We start from the raw sequence: 20782 nt of genomic DNA on the forward strand, positions 1-20782 counted from the left end.
GAAACGGAGGTTTGATTCTGGGTAAGGGGGCTGGGACTGTGTTTTGAGTAATATTTGTTTTACTGCAAATAGGCACAGTAAAATTTCAGGGCTGCCTGCCTCATGGTTGCAGAAAGACTCACAGGAGAGAATGGAAATGAGAGTGCTTTGAACATTCCATGTAATCATTATTATCATTCATTGGGTACAATCTACCACTCTGGTGAATAAAAAGAGTCCCTTTGTTGTGACCTGCTATGCTCAGACATCAGCCTTGACCTTGCCCGCAGTGTTTCTGATATAGAGCCACACTGGGTTGTGGGTAATCCTAGAACGCCTTTAGGCGTGTAAATGCTGGAAGAAGTCCACCAATTTCAAGGCAATGAATGAAGGGAAGAGAAGATATATTTGCTTCGTCTACATCAGGGTTTCTCATCCCTGAGCTGGATAATTCCGTGTGTGGGGGCTGTCCTGTGCAATGTAGGATGTTTAGCAGCATCCCTAGCCTCTACCCACTAAATGTCAGTACAATTACCCATTTTTATCATAAGCAAAAATGTCTCCAGAGATTGCCAAAATGGAGGGGTGCAAAATCATCCCCTCCCCTACCTCCACTGAGAGCTATTCTACCTAAAGAAATAAAACATGGAACAGTAATTAGGGGAAAAGATGTCCGTTAGCTGGTATTTTGTTGCTGCAGAAAGACAGATTTCAGAGGGGTGGAGAAGCAGAAAAGGAAGCTGCTGGTAGTTGGAGGACATGAATGTGGTGCCTCTCATCTTTCTGGCCAGAGGACTGTCACCTCCACAGCCAGTGGTCATGTCCACGGAAGTCACCTGGGGAAGCTGGAGGATGGGACAAAAGGCTTAACTCAGACCAAAAGTGACTGCCATCTAATATTAGCATGTGTTCACATCCGCTGCTGGTAACAGGGACCTGGGCTTAGCACGGGAGACCCATGTTGGAGAGCAGGCTCTCCTCTCAAGAAGCCTAATTTTACTAATAATATATCCCCAAACTTTATGTCAACAAAGGGAACCTCTCACTATAAAGAAAAAAAAATACAGGCCATCCTAAGGTATGTCGGCAGCCTTAACATCTGATCTTTTTTCATTTCCCAAAGTGGCACATGAACCACAAAAAAATCTTATATGAATGAGTAAGGTCCCATTAGATATCAACCAATCAAGGCTTTTTTATTTTTTCCTTGCATTGTCTGTAATTATTCTGCTAAAGCAGAAAAGCAAAGTTAACATGACTAAAGAAAGTTACATGCAAAAAGAATCTTGGTTCTGTTCTAGGCATTTCCAGACAGCTGAAGGAAAGGGGGACTTGGATATGGTGACATTTCCACTTGCCAGGCCTCAGCTAACCTCCAGTCCTTGAGAGAGAAGCAAAGGGGGTAAACACTGCCTGGGAACTTTCCAGAGCTGAAGATGATGCCAGAAATTTTCCAAGCAGAGCCACTCCTTTTACTCCTCCCATCCGAAGGCCTGTCTGCTGCCTTCACACAGCATCGTGTAAACCAACTGAATCAGGAGCTATGTAGGCAGTGACTAAATTATCAAACAGGTAAAAATTAACACAAAGGGAAGAGGGACTACCAAGATCAATTTATACTAGTCTACTTTTCAGATTCACCTGCTGAGATGAAAATAAATGCCTGCCATACTCCAGTCAGATACTGTTCTCCAGGGGCAACTCAGCCAGGAAGTTTGCTGTAAATTCAGCGGCATGCTCTGGTCATTCCTAAATACTCTCTAGAAGACTGAGTTCAGGTTAAGTGACAGCACGTGGCTCCTCCCCTTGACAAAGCCCCTCAGCCAGGGAGCAGGTGGAGCCTGCCAAAAGCAAACAAAAACTTCCCTCAAAAGACAACAAACACTTGACACCCGCAGCCTGTCAACACCAATTAGTCTGCCCTACAAGCAGAAGCCTATTAAGACCAGTGCTCAAATCCAGGAAGGTCCTCTGCAAGCAGAAACTGTCATCCCTTCTTCCTTCTTCGGCTTCCCCAAGGGAGTGACCTTCAGTGGAAACTCGCAACAGAGCTGAAACCAACTTCTCCCTGCCACAGAGCAGGCATAGGGCTTTAAGACCCACTATCCTCTCAGGGGCCCATGCCGGGTGGAACGATGACATTCCCTGGCCCTTTTTGCCTTCCTCACTAATAATATCCATATTAATATTTATTTTTGATATAACTTTAAATTAATTTCAATATTTTTCTTAATGGTTTAGGCAAAATGAAATGGTTTGTGGGGCTGGAAAGTAAAACGTTTTTTGAATATGTTAATTTCCTTTTTTTCTAATTTTTAAAATAAACACTTTCCTGAACCCCTAAAAGTTATCATGGGCCCTAGGCACTGTGACTTGTGTGTCTAATGGAGGCCCTAATTCAGTAGATACCTGCAATTTTTCGAAAAAATACCGTTACCCATGGCCACCCATCCAACCAAACACAACCCTGGCCTGTTTTGAAAATCCATTCTATTCATAATACACAAAATGTACCTGGGAATTCCATATTTCAACTCGTCAATTTAAAGTGATCCCTTACAGTTAGATTCCAAGAGGCTTAAAAAAAAAAAGGTCACCACACAAGGTAAGATTTTCTTCAATATTTTATTTATATAGAAATACTTAAAAAATGAAGTAGCACCATTACTTAAGTTTTACCTTTATTATGTAGAACTTTAAATGTCAGAAAAATAAAACTCTTGATACAATTTCAAATCTTGTCTCAGCAAATATAATATTAGTATTTGACCATGAGGTTAAAGGCCCTTTATCATAAAATAAAATATACTTTGTTTTTTAAACTTTGCTCAGTAAAGTACATTTAAGCTCAAGTAACATCACCTACATATACATAAACAAGTGGTAAACAAATGTATTAAAATAGAAATACTAAAACTATAGTGGTGCAACAGAATTTTTGTAACTTGCACTGAATTCTATTTATACAAATGTTAGAAAGCATCAACAGTTCTTTTTGACATGTTTATACATTTCCGTTTTTGTAATAATATAGAATAAAATATGCTTTATATCACTGAATAGAAAATATGCTGGGTGAAGCAGATCTAGAAGATTTGTCTGAACCTATAAAATCTCCATCCCAACAGAATACTGTTCAAAACATTACACATTTTATGGTTGTAATTCCGCCACAATTGTGTGATTATTAAAATAATACAGTGTTCTTTGCCATAAGGCCATACTAAAATAAAAAGATTTAACCCAGCTACAAAAAAGTTCACTGAACTTAAATTAAAATACTTGTAAACATCTTTGCAATATGAAATATAATTTTTCAAGTCAAAAAAGAATAAAATACTTCAATCTGTATTAATGCAATTTCTCTTTAAAACTTTTAAACGTTTTTAATATATAAGAGATATGTTACAGTTTCTTTAACTTTAATAAAGCTGCAGTATCCTGGTTTCACAGGAACTCCTGGCCCTTCCACGAACATTCAAAAAGGATCCACTGTGTTCTATAATAAGTATCATAGGAACCCACCCACAAAGGGGAACACACTAAACAGTCCACACATCCCTTAGCACTACTATCATCTTCATCATAATTATTACTGTTCATTTTTTCCTACTTTAAGAAAATGGAAAACTTGTGGGGTTTTCTTCTTTTGGAAGCTTCCTATTAAGTACAGTGTAAAAACTATCATTACTAGAATGTCGCCGTTCCTATTATTTATAGAGCATGCATTTCAGGTGTTCAGAGGTTTCCCAGGCTACAGTACTCTTGATGCAGATATCCTGGCAAATTCCTTTACTTAAAAATTAAATTTTAAAAATGAGCGGATACTACAGCTTTCCAAGCTCCTCTCGGATCTCAGAGTGTTGGTGGGGCCGGGAAGGAGAAGGGAAAGGGGGGGCACCCAGGGAGGCAGGCGAGCGCTGGGGAATGAGGATGGGGAGGGGTTCCCCCTTCCCCCAGCACGGTGCGCACTAGCGCCCGCTGCCTTTAAGAAAAGATGCGGATGGCCTGAGTGACCGCGGTGTGGCAGACCGGGCACTCGGGCTCGCTCTTCTCACAGATGCGATTGGCGCACTCCATGCAGAAGAGGTTGTGGCCACAGGGCACCAGCGCGGCAATCACTTCGCTCTCGAAGCACACGGAGCAGTCGCGGCTGCCTTTACGCCGAAGCCCGGAGGAAGAGGATGAAGAACTGGAGGAGGAGCTGGAGGAAGAGGAGGAGCCCGACGTGTCCGACGGCTGCAAGCCAGGCAGCTGTGCCCCCAGCCCGTTGGCATAAGCGGCGTAGGCCAGGCCTCCTCCGCCCGGGTCGCTGCGCACCCGGCGAGCCAGGTGGTGCTCTCCCGCCCCCGGGGCCATGTGCAAGGGCGGAGACAGGCGTGGGCAGCTGGTGCCAGGGTGCAGCCGGCGGTGCACCAATAGCCCCAGGTTGGCGTTGGAGGGCGCACTGGCGCCACCCCCGGGGAAGACCACGGAGGAGGAAGAAGCAGACGAAGATGCGGAAGAAGAGCAGGAAGAAGATACCGGAGCTGTAGGTCCGCCTCCCGGGGACCGCTCGAACTGGGCCCAGAGAAGTGGTGCCCCAGGTGGGGGAGCGGGAGCCGGGTCAAAAGTGGGCTGCAGCTCGGGGCAGCCGTCAGGGGATGGCACTGAGGCTTCTCCCCCCGCTGTGTAGGTGTACCCATTGCCGTTGTTGTTGTTGTTTCCGTTGTGCGCAAAGCTCAGGGCGGGGCTGGGGGGGCTGTAGTCCGCCAGGCGCGGGGTAGCGGCTGCGCTGCTGCTGGTCCCGCCGCCAAAATAAGAGTCTGTGGAAGCACTGCCAAGCGAGCTGGAGCTGTCGTTGCGGTAGCTGGAGAAGGGCTTGCGGCCGGGGGTGGGCGTGATGCTGGGAGTGGGCTTGCTCCAGAGGCTGCCTGGGCCGGACCCGCCGGACCCGTGATGCAGATCGAAGCCCACATCGGTGCCGTTGGCGTGGAAGTCGTTCTCGTCTGTGAGCTCAATGATGCCGCCGGTACGCAGAGCAATGTGCGCCTCAATCTCCTCTCGAGCGCGATCCACGTTCTCTGGCATACCGGTCACCTCGAACACCGGCTCCTTATCCCGGCTGGGCGTCACGATGTACGTGTGCGTCTGCTGCTGAATGCGCTTGATCGTGGCGCCTTTGGGCCCCACCACGAGCCCCACCACGCGGTAGGGCACCCGCACTTGGATGGTAGTCTGCCCGGGCAGGTTGGGCGGCCCAGGCACCGCGCCGTTGAGTGCCGTGTTCTTATTCCGGGAGGCGCGGATCATGGAGAAGTGCTCGGCAGCGGAGATGATCTCCCTCCGAGCCATGGCCACATCCTCCTTTCTGCCCGTCACAACAAAGACAGGCTCCTCCCCGCGAACTGGGGTCTTGATGTAAGTATTGGTCTTCGCCCGCAGCGCTTTGATTTTACAACCTAGGAACCAGGGTGCGGAGGAGGGAGTGGGAGAGAGAGACAGACACGCCCATTATCCTGGGGTAACCGCGGAGACCGGGGACAGCCCGCGTCCAGGACAGCGAGACGGCAGGACAAGAGATGGGCGGAAAGGGGGCGTCTCCCTCACTGACCTCGGGCCGCGCCACGGGCTGGGCAGCGGATCCCACCCGCGAGGCGCTCGAGGAACAGCCCATTGGCTGCCTGGCCCTCCCCCAGTGACTGCAGTCGTCCCGAACCAAACCCGAGAATCCCAGAAAAGTCATCTGGGGAGATGCCGCTGGGATCCAGCTGGGCGCGCCGTCAGCTCTGAAGACACGGGGAAGGGGCTCGGGGAAAGCAGCTGCAGTCGCGATGCCTCAGCGCTGGTGGACTGGGGGTAGGGGGTGGGGTGTGAGTCCCGGGACCCATTGTTCCTCCTCTGGGCTCCATTCCGCTTTGCAGAAATGCAGAATCCTCCTCCCATCCTATGCTCACTCCTCCTCCTCCCTCCTCCCAAAGGACTGATCAAAGGCCCCCTCCCCCAAGCATCTTACATTTAAATTGTCTTTTTGGAGGTGGGCTGGGTGGGGGGCGTTAGGGGAGAAGGCAGTGATTTTAGCAGAAGAAAGCGCATCCCGCCAGGGCAGCGGCGCGGCTCCGGGAGACAGCCTGCCTACACTTTCTTTGTCTGGGGCGCCGGCCCAGCGCGCGGCTCTTCCTCTCTCCCCAAGGCACCCCACGTCGCGGATCAAAATACTGAACACGCCTTCCCCTCGAGGCAGTGGCCTGAGACCCTACACCGCCCCCCACCTCCCCATCCCTCCTCGACCTACCTTGCCGCCCCACGATCTCGGCGACATGCTCAGAACTGGGTACTGGCACGCACTCGGTCATGTTCACGCTCTTCTTGCGCGGCTCGCTGTCGTACAGAGAGGCGCCCTCGTCACTGTCCAGCCCCAGCAGGGAGAGCTGGTCGAGCGCGAGCTGCAGGGCTCTTTGGTCATCCAGGGTCTCTCCCCCTCCGCTGCTGCCGCCGCCGCCGCCGCCGCCGCCGCCGCCGCCGCCGCCGTTGCGCTCCAGGTCTGCAAACAGCGAACTGGGCATCGCTCGGCCGTGCGCGCCGCGCCCCCACCGGCCCTCGGCTCGGCGGCGAGAAGCTGCGGCCACAAAGGCAGCCGAGAAGCGGGTGGTCAGGGGCGGGGAGGTCGGCCGCCTGCTGAGGGCTCCGTTGCTTCTTCCTCGGTGCCGGGAGAAGTGGGTCGCTCCGTGCGGTCCGCACCGGGCAGTGGCTGCAGGAGCCCCCGCCTGGGTCCCCACCCCAGACCTGCTGGCGGGTGGGGTGGGGGCAGAGCTCTAGCGGTGGCCGCGCGTGCCCCCCGAGTGCCCGGCTGGCTGGCCGCAATGCCGAGCGAAAAGCGAGCAGGCGACCGACAGAAGCGTTTCTTTAAGGAGCCCCTCCCCGGCTTCTTCACTCCCTCCCTCCCGCCCGCCCGCCCGCCCTCACTCAGCGCTTTTTCCTCCTCTCCTCCCCGCCTCTTGACTGAGCCTCTGCAGCCAGACGACTCCGGAGGGGGACGAGGGGAGGCGCAACGTCACAGGCGGGAGCTGACACCACAATGCTACTGACACTATCGCTGGGGGAGGCGATTGGCGCGCGCCAGGCCGGGGGCGGGAGGAGGCCGCGGGTTGAGCGAGCAGAGAGAGAGCGCCACCCCCCACCCCCGCGCTCGCCGCAGCCCGCCCCGTCCTCCTCCCGGCCGCGCCCCTCCCCCGCCGCCGCTAACGCCTCTCTTTGTTGTCTAATGCGGGACTGGCAGGCTCGGGACACTTGGATGTACCTATCAGCCGAGGACAATCATTGTCCCTAAGTCTCCTCCCTCGCCTGATTAAGAAAACGCGCCCAACTCTGATGCCTGGGGCCCGGCTCTAAAAGAATGGTCCTTAGAAAGTCCCGTTAGTGGCTCCAAATAAACCATCCGTGGAGCCAAAGCTTCCTCTGGGAGAAGAGCCTGTAGTCCGCCCAAAAGGGCGACCCGAGCCCTCCGACACGGAAAACCGGACATCAGGTCTTGGGGCACACGGGCAGACTAACTCCCGGCGCGGGCTGTCCACCTGCGCGGGAGCGCACGACACACAAAAGCACACGCCCGCCCACACTGGCAAACGCGCGCGCGCCCGCTCCTGCATTTCTGTCCCCTTGGGCAGCACTTCGCCCAACTGGCCCCGAAACTGAGGATGGGAAAGCTAAAAGCTGGCTGCCGCGCGAGCTCTGCCCGCCCTGCCGCTGGCGACCTCTGGAATGCATGGCACCAGGGTCCAGCACACGCCCGGCGCCCAGGCCGAGACCCTGCGGGTTCTGACACGCGCACGAGCGCCGCGCCGCCACCGCGGGGACGCAGGCCACAGCGCCAGCGGGCGGCACGGGCGTGCGCGCCCGCAGTTCCCCAGTCCCTCCACTCCTCGCCCCGCGGCCGGGCATGCGCAGTGCGCGCGAGGAGCGGGCGGGCCCTTTAAGGCGGGCGCTGCGGTGCGCGCGCCGGCCCCGCCCGCGGCCCCGCCCCGACGGGAGGTGAGCGCTCCTTGCCCGGCCGCTCTTTGTGCGCTTCTCCGGGTGGGGGTGGGGGCAGAGGGAGGTTGCGACGGGACTTGCCGGCGAGGACGGCGAGCTGCGCCCCCTCCCGGATCTCCCAGGGACCGTCTCCGAGCGCGAGAGAGAAGGAAGGAGGATTTGAGGGGCGGGCCGGGGCGGTGCGCGCTGCTCTTCTCCGCGCGCATCCCCCTCCGCCGCCCACTAGGGCGGACGCCCCTTCGGGCCCCGCGCGCTCTCTTGTCCTTTGTTCCGGGAGCTGCCAGGCTCGCCGCGCCCATTGCGTCCCGCCGCGGACCGCTCCGCAGAGCGGCTGGGCCAGCGGTTCATAGAGTCGCCCCAGAGCCGCACAGCGGGACGCCTGCCCAAAACAATGAGGCCATGTGGCCGCAGCCGCACACGGGCTGACTGGGGAGACCTCGTGGTGCCGCGGGGCGGTCCCGGGGCTCGAAGGCAGGGGCTCCCCTAGGTGTTCCCTGCGTGACCCCGGCTAGAGGGAACGAGCGCTGTGGGCCTCGGTTTCTCACCCGTAAAATGAAGAAAATAATCCCCGCCTTTACCTCTTCGTGGGTCGTTCGGAGGATTAAATGCGACAGTGGATGGTCGCGCGCTTAGAAATCAGTAGACAATTCCGCAAGCGCCTTTACTTTTGAGAACGCGGAGGTGCAGCTCACTTCCCCGCTTGCTTACCTGGAGCTGTCTTGGGAAAGAGGTGCTGATTATTTTCTTGGGGAAATGGGTTTAGAAGCCACTTACAGTGGTTATTTCCTCAGGATGTTTACGTCAGCTTCCCGGAGCCTGGTGTGTGTTTTTCTTAAAAGGGAATGTTCGATGGGAGGAGGCAGGTGGGAGGATGCTGCTGAGTCCTCCGTGAAAACCACCACTTAGAGCTCCAGTAGGAAATTCCTGTATTCTTTTGACCCGGTTTATGGACTTGGAATCCAACTAACTTGGGAATGAGGGTTCTTGCCGAGATGGAGGGTTTTGAGTAAGGGGTCCTGGCTGGGGAGAGCCAGAGATGAGGCCCAGCCTCCCGCGTTCACGCAAGGCCTGTAAACAGAAAGCAGACTGGAAAGGCGCTTGGAGCATTTCCATCTTTTTAACACAAAGGGCTAGTTTCTCGCCTCTTAGCTCTGTTTCTTTGAAATTTCGTAGCCTTCCGATTGGGCCTTCTGAGGTTTCTTTTTTTTCCAAGTAGAAAATATGACAGTAAAGTTGTTCCTTCGCTGATAAGGAGCTGTGCACGGATAATGGGGTGTAGGGAGAGGTTGCTTCTGCTAGGGAGCTTGGCCACCAATAGTTTCAGACCTGCCATAACTCCTTCTCCTTGCATCTACAGCGATAAGAATTCAGATGGATTAATTCTGACATGTGTTTAAACTTAGAGGATTGGATATTTCAGAGGAGTCCCTGGGGTGGCTGGGTCATTACCCGGAAGGTGAATGCAACATTTCGCTAAGGTGACATGTTTAATGTCATTCTTCACTGCTGGATCCTGAAGGCAGGACTTGTGCTTGGCTGAAACTGCCAGTGTTCAATGAAATCATACATCTTCACCCACATGAAGGATAAGCTGAACCCCTTACCATAGGAATTCATGGAAATCTGCCGATCCTGAGGCGCCCATGTTCATGTAGCCCAGGTCACCCTCCACAGAGAGGAACACTTGAGTAAAACCTATACAGAGATCCGCATGCTTTTCTGAAGACACCCACAAAATCGAAGGCACTCTCAAGAGCATGGGAGGGTGGTGAGAGTGATAGAAGCAGTTACAATGTCTGACACATCTAGTTTCCAGCCCCAGCTGTTCTTCTGTGTTGTCTGTCAAAAGAGGCCGGCATCCAGCTTACCACCTACCTCATAGGGTTGCTTTAGCGAGACGGATGATAGCAAAAGTTAACTCGTGAATTCCCAGGTACTCAGCAAATGCAGTTGGCGCTTTACTCACAGCTACTCCTTGCCTTCTCTATTTGTATACCTCACTGACTGGTCAGGATATTTTCCGACCCTTGACTGCTATTGTAAAAGTAACAATCCAGAAATTTTAATTCTCAGTTAGTGGCTTTAATAAGCCAAGATGTTGTAAAACTTGGCAAAGTCCAGTTCTGTTTTTCAATAGATGATACATCCTAACCCCATAGTTTCTGGATAGACTTTCCCAGGCTCCTTTAGGACCCCAGAGCTTAACTACTTTTCCTGATGCAGAACACATTCCCTAAGGACTTCCCGATGTGGCCATAATATTTTTTATTAGCACAGGAGAGAAGCTTGCAGAATGAGGTCTGGCAATATAATAGAGAATTTCAGTTGTCATAAAATGAGTAAAAGTAAAGTTATCACACAAAAACAAGATTAACGATGAGGCAACCTTGTTTTGTTTCCAGATGTCTCAAAACTATTTTGTGCACATCTTGCTTACTTTTGCAAATTAAATAGCTTGCAAAAGAAACTGAAATCTTCCTGTGAAAACAAACACATTCTCAGTCAACTCATTTAAGATTTTTGAGCACCTCCATACGGTATTATAGGCACAGAGAAAAGTATCGATTATACTGAACTGAAATGAACAAGGTGGCAGAGGGGCAGGCAGGAGAATGTCTTTTCCTTGAATACCAGTCATGTCCAAACCCAGTCACACAGAGAGATAAGTGCCCAGATAGTAGTGAGTCAGTTTAGGGTCCTAGAAGGGCTTCCCAGAGGAGGGGATACCTGAGTTGTGCTTCCAATGAATGTGGTATGAGAATGAATTGAGACTGGAGCCTAGCACAGTGCATAGCATCTAGCAGGAACTCCTAAATGCTTATTAAATGAGTGAGTGAGCCAAGCTGCAGCATCTTGAAGGTGTAACTTTAGGTATGTACATGAATTGCTCAGTCTCTGGGAAGCAGCTCAAATGACACCAGCCACAATGACATGATTTTGAATAAAATTAGTAATCACAGGTGACCCTTATTAAGCACTTATTATGTGCCAGGAAGTTTACAAAATGCTTTACAATACAGTATCTTGTTTAATCTTTCTAACTACTCAGAGGCAAGTACTTTTATTCCCACTTTACAGAGGAAAATAAGTCACTTACCCAAATAAAGGCAGATTTGCCTCCAAGCAGATGAAATGAAGCTACAGCGCTCCTCACTTAACACAGACCCTTCCAAGGCCCTGGAAGAGGTCCTAGCAATATACCTACAAGGTCACATGAAATCACTAAAATTTTCACAGGTAAATTTTTTATTATTTTCCTTAAGGAGAACCCCTAAAATGATACAGGCTTCACGCCCCACAAATCATAGATCCATTATTGTGCCCAGGGTCACACAGCTGGTATGTGGTACCCCGAGCCTGTGATCTTAACCAACGTTAAGTTCCTTCCTGTCTCTGAGCTATGCATTTTCAGCTGGATGTTGGAAATATTTCCAGTCCTGCTTCTCACACAGGATTATAAGGATCACATGTGTGAGGGGACGTGAAAGCATCTTGATTTTTGATGTTCTCCTGTTGTCTTTGTGTGGTTAAAGTGTGTGTGACATACAACACATGTAACACACACACACATATTTTTTTAAATATTTTAATAATATAGGAAATGCTGTCCTTATGTTGAGTGAAGAAGAAAGGAGACAAAGAATGTGTGTGTGTGCAGTGTGTATGTATGTGTTACTAAACACTTAGTAAGCATTAGAAACAGTGAATGAATAGGCTACAAGGAATTGCATCAAAATTTTAACAGTGGTTCTTTTCTTTTTTCTTTTCTTTTCCTTCTGATGGAGTCTTGCTCTGTCGCCCAGGCTGGAGTGCAGTGGCGCAACCTCTGCTCACTGCAACCTTGGCCTCCCGAGTTTAAGCAATTCTCCTGACTCAGCCTCCCAAGTAGCTGGGATTGCAGGCACATGCCACCATGCCCAGCTAATTTTTTTGTATTTTAGTAGAGACAAGGTTGCACCATGTTGGCCAGGCTGGTCTTGAACTCCTGACCTCAAGTGATGCGCCCGCCTTGGCCTCCCAAAGTGCTGAGATTACGGGTGTGAGTCACCGCACATGGCCAACAATGGTTATTCTTTAAGTAATGAGATCACAATTTTATTTGTATTTTACTTTTCTATGTGGTTCAAGTTATGAACATACATCTTTATTCAATTAATTTTTTTAAAGTAATACGTGCTGAGTTTTAAAAATTAAATCATGCTAAAAAGCTTAATAAAATAAAACCACTCCCCAATCCTGTCCTTGCTGTAAATAGAAGCAGAAAACAAATCTAAAGCTAATCCTAGCACACATTTATATGGGCCCTTACAAGTAGCTTGACTTCTAAAATTAAACATCACTTAGTTCATAATTGGTAATAACCATTTTGCAATATCAGAACAGAGTAAGAAAAATAGAAAGTAATTTTAAAATCTCTCAGAATTCAAGGAGCCTGGAAACACAATCTTCAGGAAGAAGGTGCCGTTTTTTCTTCCTGAGCAGAGATAAAATAGATCAGTGGAATTCAAGTGTTTTTTACAGTTGAATTCTTTGTTTCCCAAAGTTGTAGGTTGAACTCATATCTATAAAACTGATGAAATCCATAGAAGGTTAAAATTGTAGGATGCTAGAGAGTGTGTGGTCCAAGACACTCAGCTGACCGCAAGCTGAAGGCCAGAGTAGGAAATGCCCCCCCGCCAACATCAATTGCCCGTTGATATGGAGCTGGGCAGGAAGCCAGAGTGAGACATCCAGTGTGATATGCTCTGTTGCTTTGTGATTTAAGGAAATCTGGTATTGTCCCTAGTGAACACCTTCCATGTTTCATGCTTTGGCTTTGGGGTAGTATCATGGGTCAGTATTGCTGATATCAAACCTAAGAGGTTGCTAAGAGAATCACTCCCCAAATGCAGATAGTAGACAATCAGGAAGGGGGCAGTAGTTGAGGATATTTAAAGACGGTCTCACTCACCATTCCTCTCCACTTTCCTTTCCCTGAGCTGAGGAATGCCTTTTGGTGAAGCGAATGTCTCAACGAACTGTATAACCCTGCTTGGGGGAGACAGAGGAGGGACCGGCAGCAAAAGTTGTTCCACTGGGCGAATATTCTTTTTTTTTTTTTTTTTTTGAGACAGAGTCTCGCTCTGTTGCCCAGGCTGGAGTGCAGTGGCGCGATCTCGTCTCACTGCAAGCTCCGCTTCCCAGGTTCACGCCACTCTCCTGCCTCAGCCTCCCGAGTAGGTGGGACTACAGGCGCCCACCACCACGCCCAGCTAAGTTTTTGTAATTTTTTTTTAGTAGAGATGGGGTTTCACTGTGTTAGCCAGGATGGTATCCATCTCCTGACCTTGTGATCCGCCTGCCTCGGCCTCCCAAAGTGCTGGGATTACAGGCGTGAGCCACCGTGCCCAGCCACAGTGGGCGAATATTCTTAAAAGGACGTCCATACCATGGAAATAAAGCAAAATAAAATGAGCAGTATGCATTGACACGTGATACCAGTCAGGCACAATGCTAAATACATGGACACCTTCTCATTTAATTCTCACACCATACCTGTAAGATATGTATTATCATTTCTATTATATAAATTAACGTTTCTAAGATCACGTTTCTAGGAAGAGTTGGAGCTAGCATTGGAATTCAGTGACTCCAGAATCCAGATTCCTGCTGACTTTCTCAAATAGAAATATGCTTATAAAAAGCCAGGACTACAAAAGGACTCAAAATCATCATATAAAATAAATAATTAAAGGAACTACGACTTAGAGCTGCCTGCAGGCAGGGTGGCCCACCTCACTGCGTGCGCGCGTGCGCGCACGCGCACACACACACACTCTCTCTCTCTCTCTCTCTCTCTCTCTCTCTCTCTCTCTCTTTCTCTCTCCACTTAATTAGGAGACATCTGCCAAGGATGTGTGCACTGGCTGGATAGACAGGTGAATTTGGTGAGTGGTGACATTTTGAGTTTTCTTCAATTGGTCTGTTGACATTCAACTAGTCACTTAGCCTCAGAGCTTTGGCTTTCTCATCTGTAAAACAGGAATAATAGTTCCTGCTTAGGTAAGTAACTCATATGGGCCCTTCTTTCCTGCCAGTGAGATGTAGATATGATCTAGTGAAATGAGGGTTTTCTTGTCAGCCTTCTTATAAAGCAGTAGAATATAGAGTGGAAAATATTTAAAATTCTTTCATCTTTTCTAATACTTTATGTGATCACACCTGTTCTCATAACATTTTTTTAAAATAGCAAGAATTGCCTTTATGACCTAAAGAATTGTTGTGTCTCTGTTAAACATCACCTTAAAAGTCAAGATGCTAATGCAATACAGCCACGATATTCTCACAAATAACTTTGAACTATCATCCTCTTTATTCTTATGATGAAATTATTTCTTTTCCATGCAATTTAATTAAAACAATAAAAATTATGTCAAGAGTGCTGCTGAAATTTTAGCTAATAATAGAATCATTTTTATGTTTGTAAATTATATCTTATACAACTTTATTTATTAAAATTATCCAGTTATCATTGTACTAAAATGTGTATGCAGCCATATAAAGATTCACTGACCTTGAAAACCAAAGAAATAGCAGTTAAAGAATGCTTTTGGGTAAGCACAATTATTAGTAAACCTAGCCAAAGAGTTTAAAATATGAACCATGGTAAGTTCCACATCTCAGAAAAAAAGAAAGAAAATAGTCTGTAACCAGAAAATTTTAAGAAGCGTTATAAATAGAAAGTATATAACGAAACACAAGGAAACATATGAAATCATAAAACAACCAAATAAATAAAACAAATACCAAGAAGTCAGTAATAATAGATATGAGGAGAAAATGCTCTGACTTGAAGGAGGCTGATTCTCAGGTTGGATCTGCCCCACTTTGCAAAGGTTATGATCATGGTCCCTGCAGCTAGACTGCCTGTGTTTCACTGTTCCTAGACCTGCCTTGTTTTTGTGACCTTGAGCAAGTGTCTCTTGTTTCTGTGCTCAGTTTCCACATCTGTAAAAGAAGGGTGCTTATGGTACCTTCCTCGTTGCCGATACAGGAAGCAACATTTGCAGATTCTAGTGGTGATGCTCACATAATTGATCAACTTTGAAAAAGAAGAAAAATGGCCAGGCACAGTGGCTCATGTTTGTAATTCTAGCACTCTGGGAGGCTGAGGTGGGTTTGATCCCAGGAGTTCGAGACCACCCTGGACAACAAAGCAAGACCACTGTCTTTACAAAAAAAAAAAAAAATTAGCTGGTCATGGTGGCACACCCCTGTAATCACAGCTACTCAGGAGGCTGAGGTGGGAAGATGGCTTGAGCCCAAGAGGTTGAGGCTGTGGTGAGCTGTGATCACGCCGCTGCACTCCAGCCTGGGCAACAGAGCAAGACCCTGTTCTCTCCCCCAATCCACTCAAAATAAAAGGGAAAAAGAAGAAAAATAAGCAGCCCTTGCACTCTGCTGTATTAACTGTTATGCAACTGCAAAAATTAAAACGGTATATACTGGCATCAAAAGTTAACTAGATCATTAAAATGGACTTACAGGTTTAGAAAGAAACCCAAATTGAGTAAAAGTATTTACTATGTGACAAAGGTAGAAATGTAAATGAATGATGAGGGGAAAGATTATTCCAAAAATGATGCCGAGACAACTGGCTTTTTAGAAACATTATATTAGATTGAATTTTTTTTCTTAGCCTCACAGCAACACCGCAATAAATTCCAGGTGGGTTAAGGAATTAAATTTCAAAAATGAAATCATAGAGAAGAATCAAATGGAATATATGTGACTGTTTCTGTAATTGTGGAGTAGGGGAAGGGCTTTTTGAATATGATCCTAATGGAGGAAATAATTTTGTGAAATACCTATATAAGGCCAGGTGTGGTGGCTGACATCTGTAATCCCAGCACTTTGGGAGGCCAGGGCGGGCGGATCATGAGGTCAAGAGATCGAGACCATCCTGGCCAACATGGTGAAACCATGTCTCTACTACAAATACAAAAATTAGCTGGGCGTGGTGGCACGTGTCTGTAGTCCCTGCTACTCAGGAGGCTGAGGCAGGAGAATTGCTTGAACCCAGGAGGCAGAGGCTGCAGTGAGCCAAGATAGCGCCACTGTACTCCAGCCTGGCAACAGAATGAGAATCTGAAAAACAAACAAAACAACAACAAAAAAACACCTGGGAAACCACTGGTATCAATACACATAAACTTGTTGTGTATGTTTTAAAAGGAAATCAACTTGAACTAAAATAGTAAATGAATAATATTATAGTTAGTTCTCAGATTGAATAAGAAATATACATAATGGCCAAGTATGGTGGCTCACACTCCTAATCCCAGCACTTTGGGAGGCCGAGGAGAAGGATCACTTGAGCCCAGGAGTTCGAGACCAGCCTGGGCAACATAGTGAGAGGTCGTCTCTACAAATAAATACAAAAATTAGCCAGGCATGGTGGTGCACATCTGTAGTCCCAGCTACTCAGGAGGCTGAAGTGGAAGAATTGCTTGAGCACAGGAGCTCAAGGCTACAGTGAGCTAGGATCACATCACTGCACTCTAGCCTGGGCAACAGAGCAAGACTTTGTCGATAGATAGATAGATAGATAGACAGATAGATAGATAATAGATATAATGCAAGTATTTATGAGTGAGTGAATATGTCTTCATGCATGAAGTGAAAGGAGCAGGAAACAATTGTTAGTTTATAATATGCATGGAGCACTTATATTCTAGGAGTATGTTAGTTGCTCTCTTTTAGTAATCTCAATAATCCAACTAAATAGGTACTATTGTTGTCTCTATTTTTGCCCTAAGGAAACAGTTTAGCTGGTAAGTGGCAGGCAGATCCATGCTGTCCAAAGTCAGGGTCTTCCCTCACTTTTCATCATCAAGGTACACTAACGGGTGACCTATAGAATTATATATGTACACACATGCACACACACACGCCCACACATATAAATGCACAAATATACATATATACGTGTGTGTGTTCCTATTTGCTCACATGGAATACATCTAAATATTCAAAAGTTATAAACCAAGCTATCAGCCGCTGAATAGGACTATTGCAGGAGGTTTGAACCTCTTACCCTGACAAATAGACCTTCATCATGACCTGAAAGCCCGGGTTAGAAGCTACAACTTCCAGCCTCCTGAGGTTCTGCCCTGAATCCTGGCCACACACCGAGAGGCGAGCCTGGGTCAAGAGCCATGACTCACACCTCCCTTCTTTCCCCCTACTGAACTGCAGGCTCCATCCCACAATGGGAGAGGGTCTCAGGCACACGTGTGCAGCACCACAGTTCCATCCATGCCTCATCCCCTACAAATAGTCACTCCTTGGACACCCCTTGGGCCTAGGGCATGCACACTTGTGGTGGAGACCTGGGTGAACTGTCAGGGAGAAGTCCCCACAGATGCTGAGGAAGGGGAAGGGGAGCATAGGTTTAAAGTCCCACCAGGACTTCATACTCTAGGAAGGGGCACAGCCTGAGGACAGGGATAGTGAGATCCTGCAAAGCATGGGCCCAGAGCAGGGGCCTCCTACAAATGACTTTTAAGTATTTGAGTTAGAAAATAACGTAAAATAACTTTTGAGACAAGGACTATTATCTCCATCTTATGTATGAGAAAAGATCACAGGCAAACCTATATACTGTTGGGCAGGATGATTGTAAAAAAAAAAAAAAAAAAAAAATCCTTCCACCTGGAACATTTCTTTTTTTCCCTTTTCCTTTCTCCCTTCTGTTCCTTCCTCCCTTCCTTTTCTCCATTTCTTCCTTCTTTCCACAGATATTTACAGCATGACCTATGTGCCAGGTACTGCGTGGGCACTGGAGTTCAGGGTAATTAAGACAGAAAAGCTCTCAGGGAGTTTAGAATCCAGTGAGGAGACTAGCATTGATCACACACAAATAAATGTATAATTACAAACCAGGGCCAATGTGCTGACAGATAATCATGTGTTGATTTGTTGGTTGCCTTTGATTGAAAGCTCCCTGCTGAGACAGGGAGGAATGTAAATCTGTTTTTCTCCTGAAGCCAGGAGCCTTGCATATTTTCACAAACCTCCAAAATGGTTGCATTTCATACAGCTAACTGGAATTGGGTATGCTTCCTACAAGCATAGAAGCTAATTTTATTCAAACAACTCTACTACTTTATTGCTTCTGTAGAGCTTCCCTAGAAACTTCAGAGGCACGAGTTCCTGCCGTGATACAAAGCCAATTGTCCAATTATAGAAGCTAGGGGGTTTACCAGAAGACTCTGATGCCAAATGCTTATGGAAATGCAGAAGGTGGAGTGGGGGAGGATCTCCAAGCACTTACAGGAGACTCATTTTCCCCCTCAGCATCCCTGCACCACGAAATAGAAGAGGCAGGGATATGACGAATGGCACCTGGTATTTCATTACTTTTCTTCCAATTACCCTACACTAGAAGATGTCTAGTAAAACAATGCTCAAGGTGTGGGGGATGGGCAGCAGTCACTTCAGAATGAGGGCAAAAACCCAGCCAGATACTTCGGTCAGCAAAAAGCAGTGGGTTGGCACCAGCTCCTTTCAGCTGTGACCAGTTTAATGAAGTTTGTACTCGGCTATTAGTGTTCCCCACGTGGGTTTAGGCAGGGAAGACCTAGAGGCATTTTATTTCAAAATAGCTTTGTATTGAGAATCCTAGAAGGAAAATTCACTTGTGCCCTTAACACTGGCAACATGCATTTCTGATTGCCTGTCGATCTTACATCTTTTCACTAACGCTTTTCCTTGTTTTCAGTAAGGAAGCAACTCCCACACAACTTTCCTTTGGAAAAGAACAATTCTACCTTTACCAATTGGGCAAACATTCCCCAAGCGGCAAAAACAGCTACTTTCTCCCACCTCTTCTCCCCACTGCAGAGAATATCCAGCAGAGGAAACCCTTAATCGTTCATTTATATTTTAGCACACACACGTGCATGCGCACACACATGCTTTTCTGCACCTTCCCTGTTCAGGTTTGGCACAGGTGTCCCAGGCTGGAAGGCGCCCCTGGGACCTGGCACGCCCTGGGCTGAGTTTCCAGCGCCTCACCAGAGTGTCCTCTGCTGCGGGACAGATGCCCAAGGCTGCCCTAGGGATCCTGGCCACTGTGAATGAGCTGTGCTTGCCCTCTGAGGGGTTGGTTGTATCCCACTCCATCCCTGCATCCTGCCAGGCAAGGAACCACCTGAATGCATTTCCTTTAAGTTACCTACAAACCGCACAGTGAGTAGAGGGATTTTTTTCTTTCTTTGCCGAGTTTGGGAAAACATCAAACACCAGAATCAGAGCCGAGAAAAGAATGAGGAAGTGACTGAGGAAGATGCACTGTCTTGTCTCCAGAGCATCTTTTATCCTAACAGCCTACACCTTTTTATAAACTTTTCAAGTGACCCCAAGCAAGGAGTGAATACTAATGCTATCTGCCTGCTTGGTCAAGGCTAAGGCAGAGTAGGATAGAAACCACGCTCCCTAGAGAAGCCTCTGATGCCTCCAGGACTAACCCCTAATCCCACTCCACCCTCTCCTCCCCCTCCTACCTCTTCTCCCATCCTCCCTCTTCTCCTCCTCCCCCTGCCTATTTTCCTTCCTCCTCCTCCCTCTCCTCTCCCTTCTCACCCTCCTCCTCCCCAACTCCTCCCTCCTTTTCCCCCCTCTTCTCCTTTCCTCCTCTTCCCTCTCCTCCCTCCTCTTCCTTTCTCTACTCTCCCTTCCCCCCTTCTCCTTCCTCTCCTCTCCCTTCCTCTTCCTCCTCATTCCTCCACCTCCCCCTCTCATCCTCTCCGTCTTCCCCTTCTCCTTTCCCTCCTTGTCCCCCACTCCTCCTCCTACCTCCCTCCTTCTCCTCCTCCCCCTCCTCCCTCTTTTCTCCCCCTTCCCCCTTCTCCTCCCCCTCCTTCTCCTCTCCCTTCTTCTCATCCTCCTCCCCCCTTTTCCCCTCTTTCTTCTTCCCCTTCTCCTTCCACTCTTCCTCCTGCTGCTTCTTCCTCCTCCCCCTCCCCTCCTCTCCCCCTTCTCCTTCTTTTCCTCTTCTCCTGCCCTACTCCTCTTCCTCTTCCCCTCTCCCTCCTTCTCCCCCTCCTTTTTCCTATTATCATCATCATTTCACTATTATCATGAAGCACTTTCTAAGCTCGTGGGCTTTGTTACCACACTAGATGCATGTAACCTTCCATGGATGCCTCCATTTACCCTAAAATGAGAATGCTAATAGGGCTCACTTAAGAAAACTCCTGTTTCAATGAGTTGATTTATCTAAAGCGCCTCTCACCGTTCCTAGCATATAGAAAAACTCAATAAATGACAGCTGTTATGATCTCAAGTCCTATTTTGTTTTTTTTACCATGTTCTCTTGACTCCATTGGAAAGCTCTTTTTTATGATTTTCCTTTCAAAATTCTTATCATCCTGATAGTCTCCACACAAATGCCACCTCCCCAATAAAGCCTCCTACCCCAGAATCAAAAGTGGCCACACTCCTTTTCACCTACCAGCCAAGAACTTGGGTCTCTCTTGGCACCTCTTTCCTCCAGCCTGATCCAGTGTTCCTTGTGGATCTTCTTACCCCTCCTGCCAGGCTGCAAGTTTGTTTAGGAAATCTCTGCTACATATTTTTTCTGTGTTACCTCAGAAACCACTTAACCTCTGTGTCACAGTTTTCTACTTTTGGAAAATGGGGGGCACATTAACTGCACCATGTTCAATAAAGTCAGCCTGAGAGCTAAAAATAAAATGCTGTGTGTACGCACATGACACAGTCCTAGCAAAAAGGATGCAATCCCAAGTAG

The 20782-nt window shown here is 48.0% G+C and overlaps 1 protein-coding gene across 1 annotated transcript; it reads right to left on the reverse strand.

Annotated features, from left to right (window-relative positions):
* Positions 1–2590: 2590 nt before the first annotated feature.
* On the reverse strand, positions 2591–7154 carry MEX3B (mex-3 RNA binding family member B). The gene is made up of 2 exons (XM_054451636.2): positions 6254–7154; positions 2591–5420 (listed from the first exon to the last, which is right to left on the reverse strand). Exons 1-2 carry the CDS (start codon positions 6522–6524, stop codon positions 3967–3969), a joined length of 1725 nt encoding a protein of 574 aa, XP_054307611.1. The 5' UTR covers positions 6525–7154; the 3' UTR covers positions 2591–3966.
* Between the last annotated feature and the right edge of the window lie 13628 nt (positions 7155–20782).

The sequence above is a fragment of the Pongo pygmaeus genome, chromosome 16, assembly GCF_028885625.2.
Source record: "Pongo pygmaeus isolate AG05252 chromosome 16, NHGRI_mPonPyg2-v2.0_pri, whole genome shotgun sequence".
NCBI classification, from domain to species: domain Eukaryota; kingdom Metazoa; phylum Chordata; class Mammalia; order Primates; family Hominidae; genus Pongo; species Pongo pygmaeus.

Excerpts from the sequence above, each read along its gene's own strand:
- MEX3B (XM_054451636.2), bottom strand. The coding sequence starts at position 6,524 with ATGCCCAGTTCGCTGTTTGCAGACCTGGAGCGCAACGGCGGCGGCGGC. Across the intron at positions 5,421-6,253 it reads CGAGATCGTGGGGCGGCAAG|GTTGTAAAATCAAAGCGCTG; the intron begins GTAGGTCGAGGA and ends CCTGGTTCCTAG.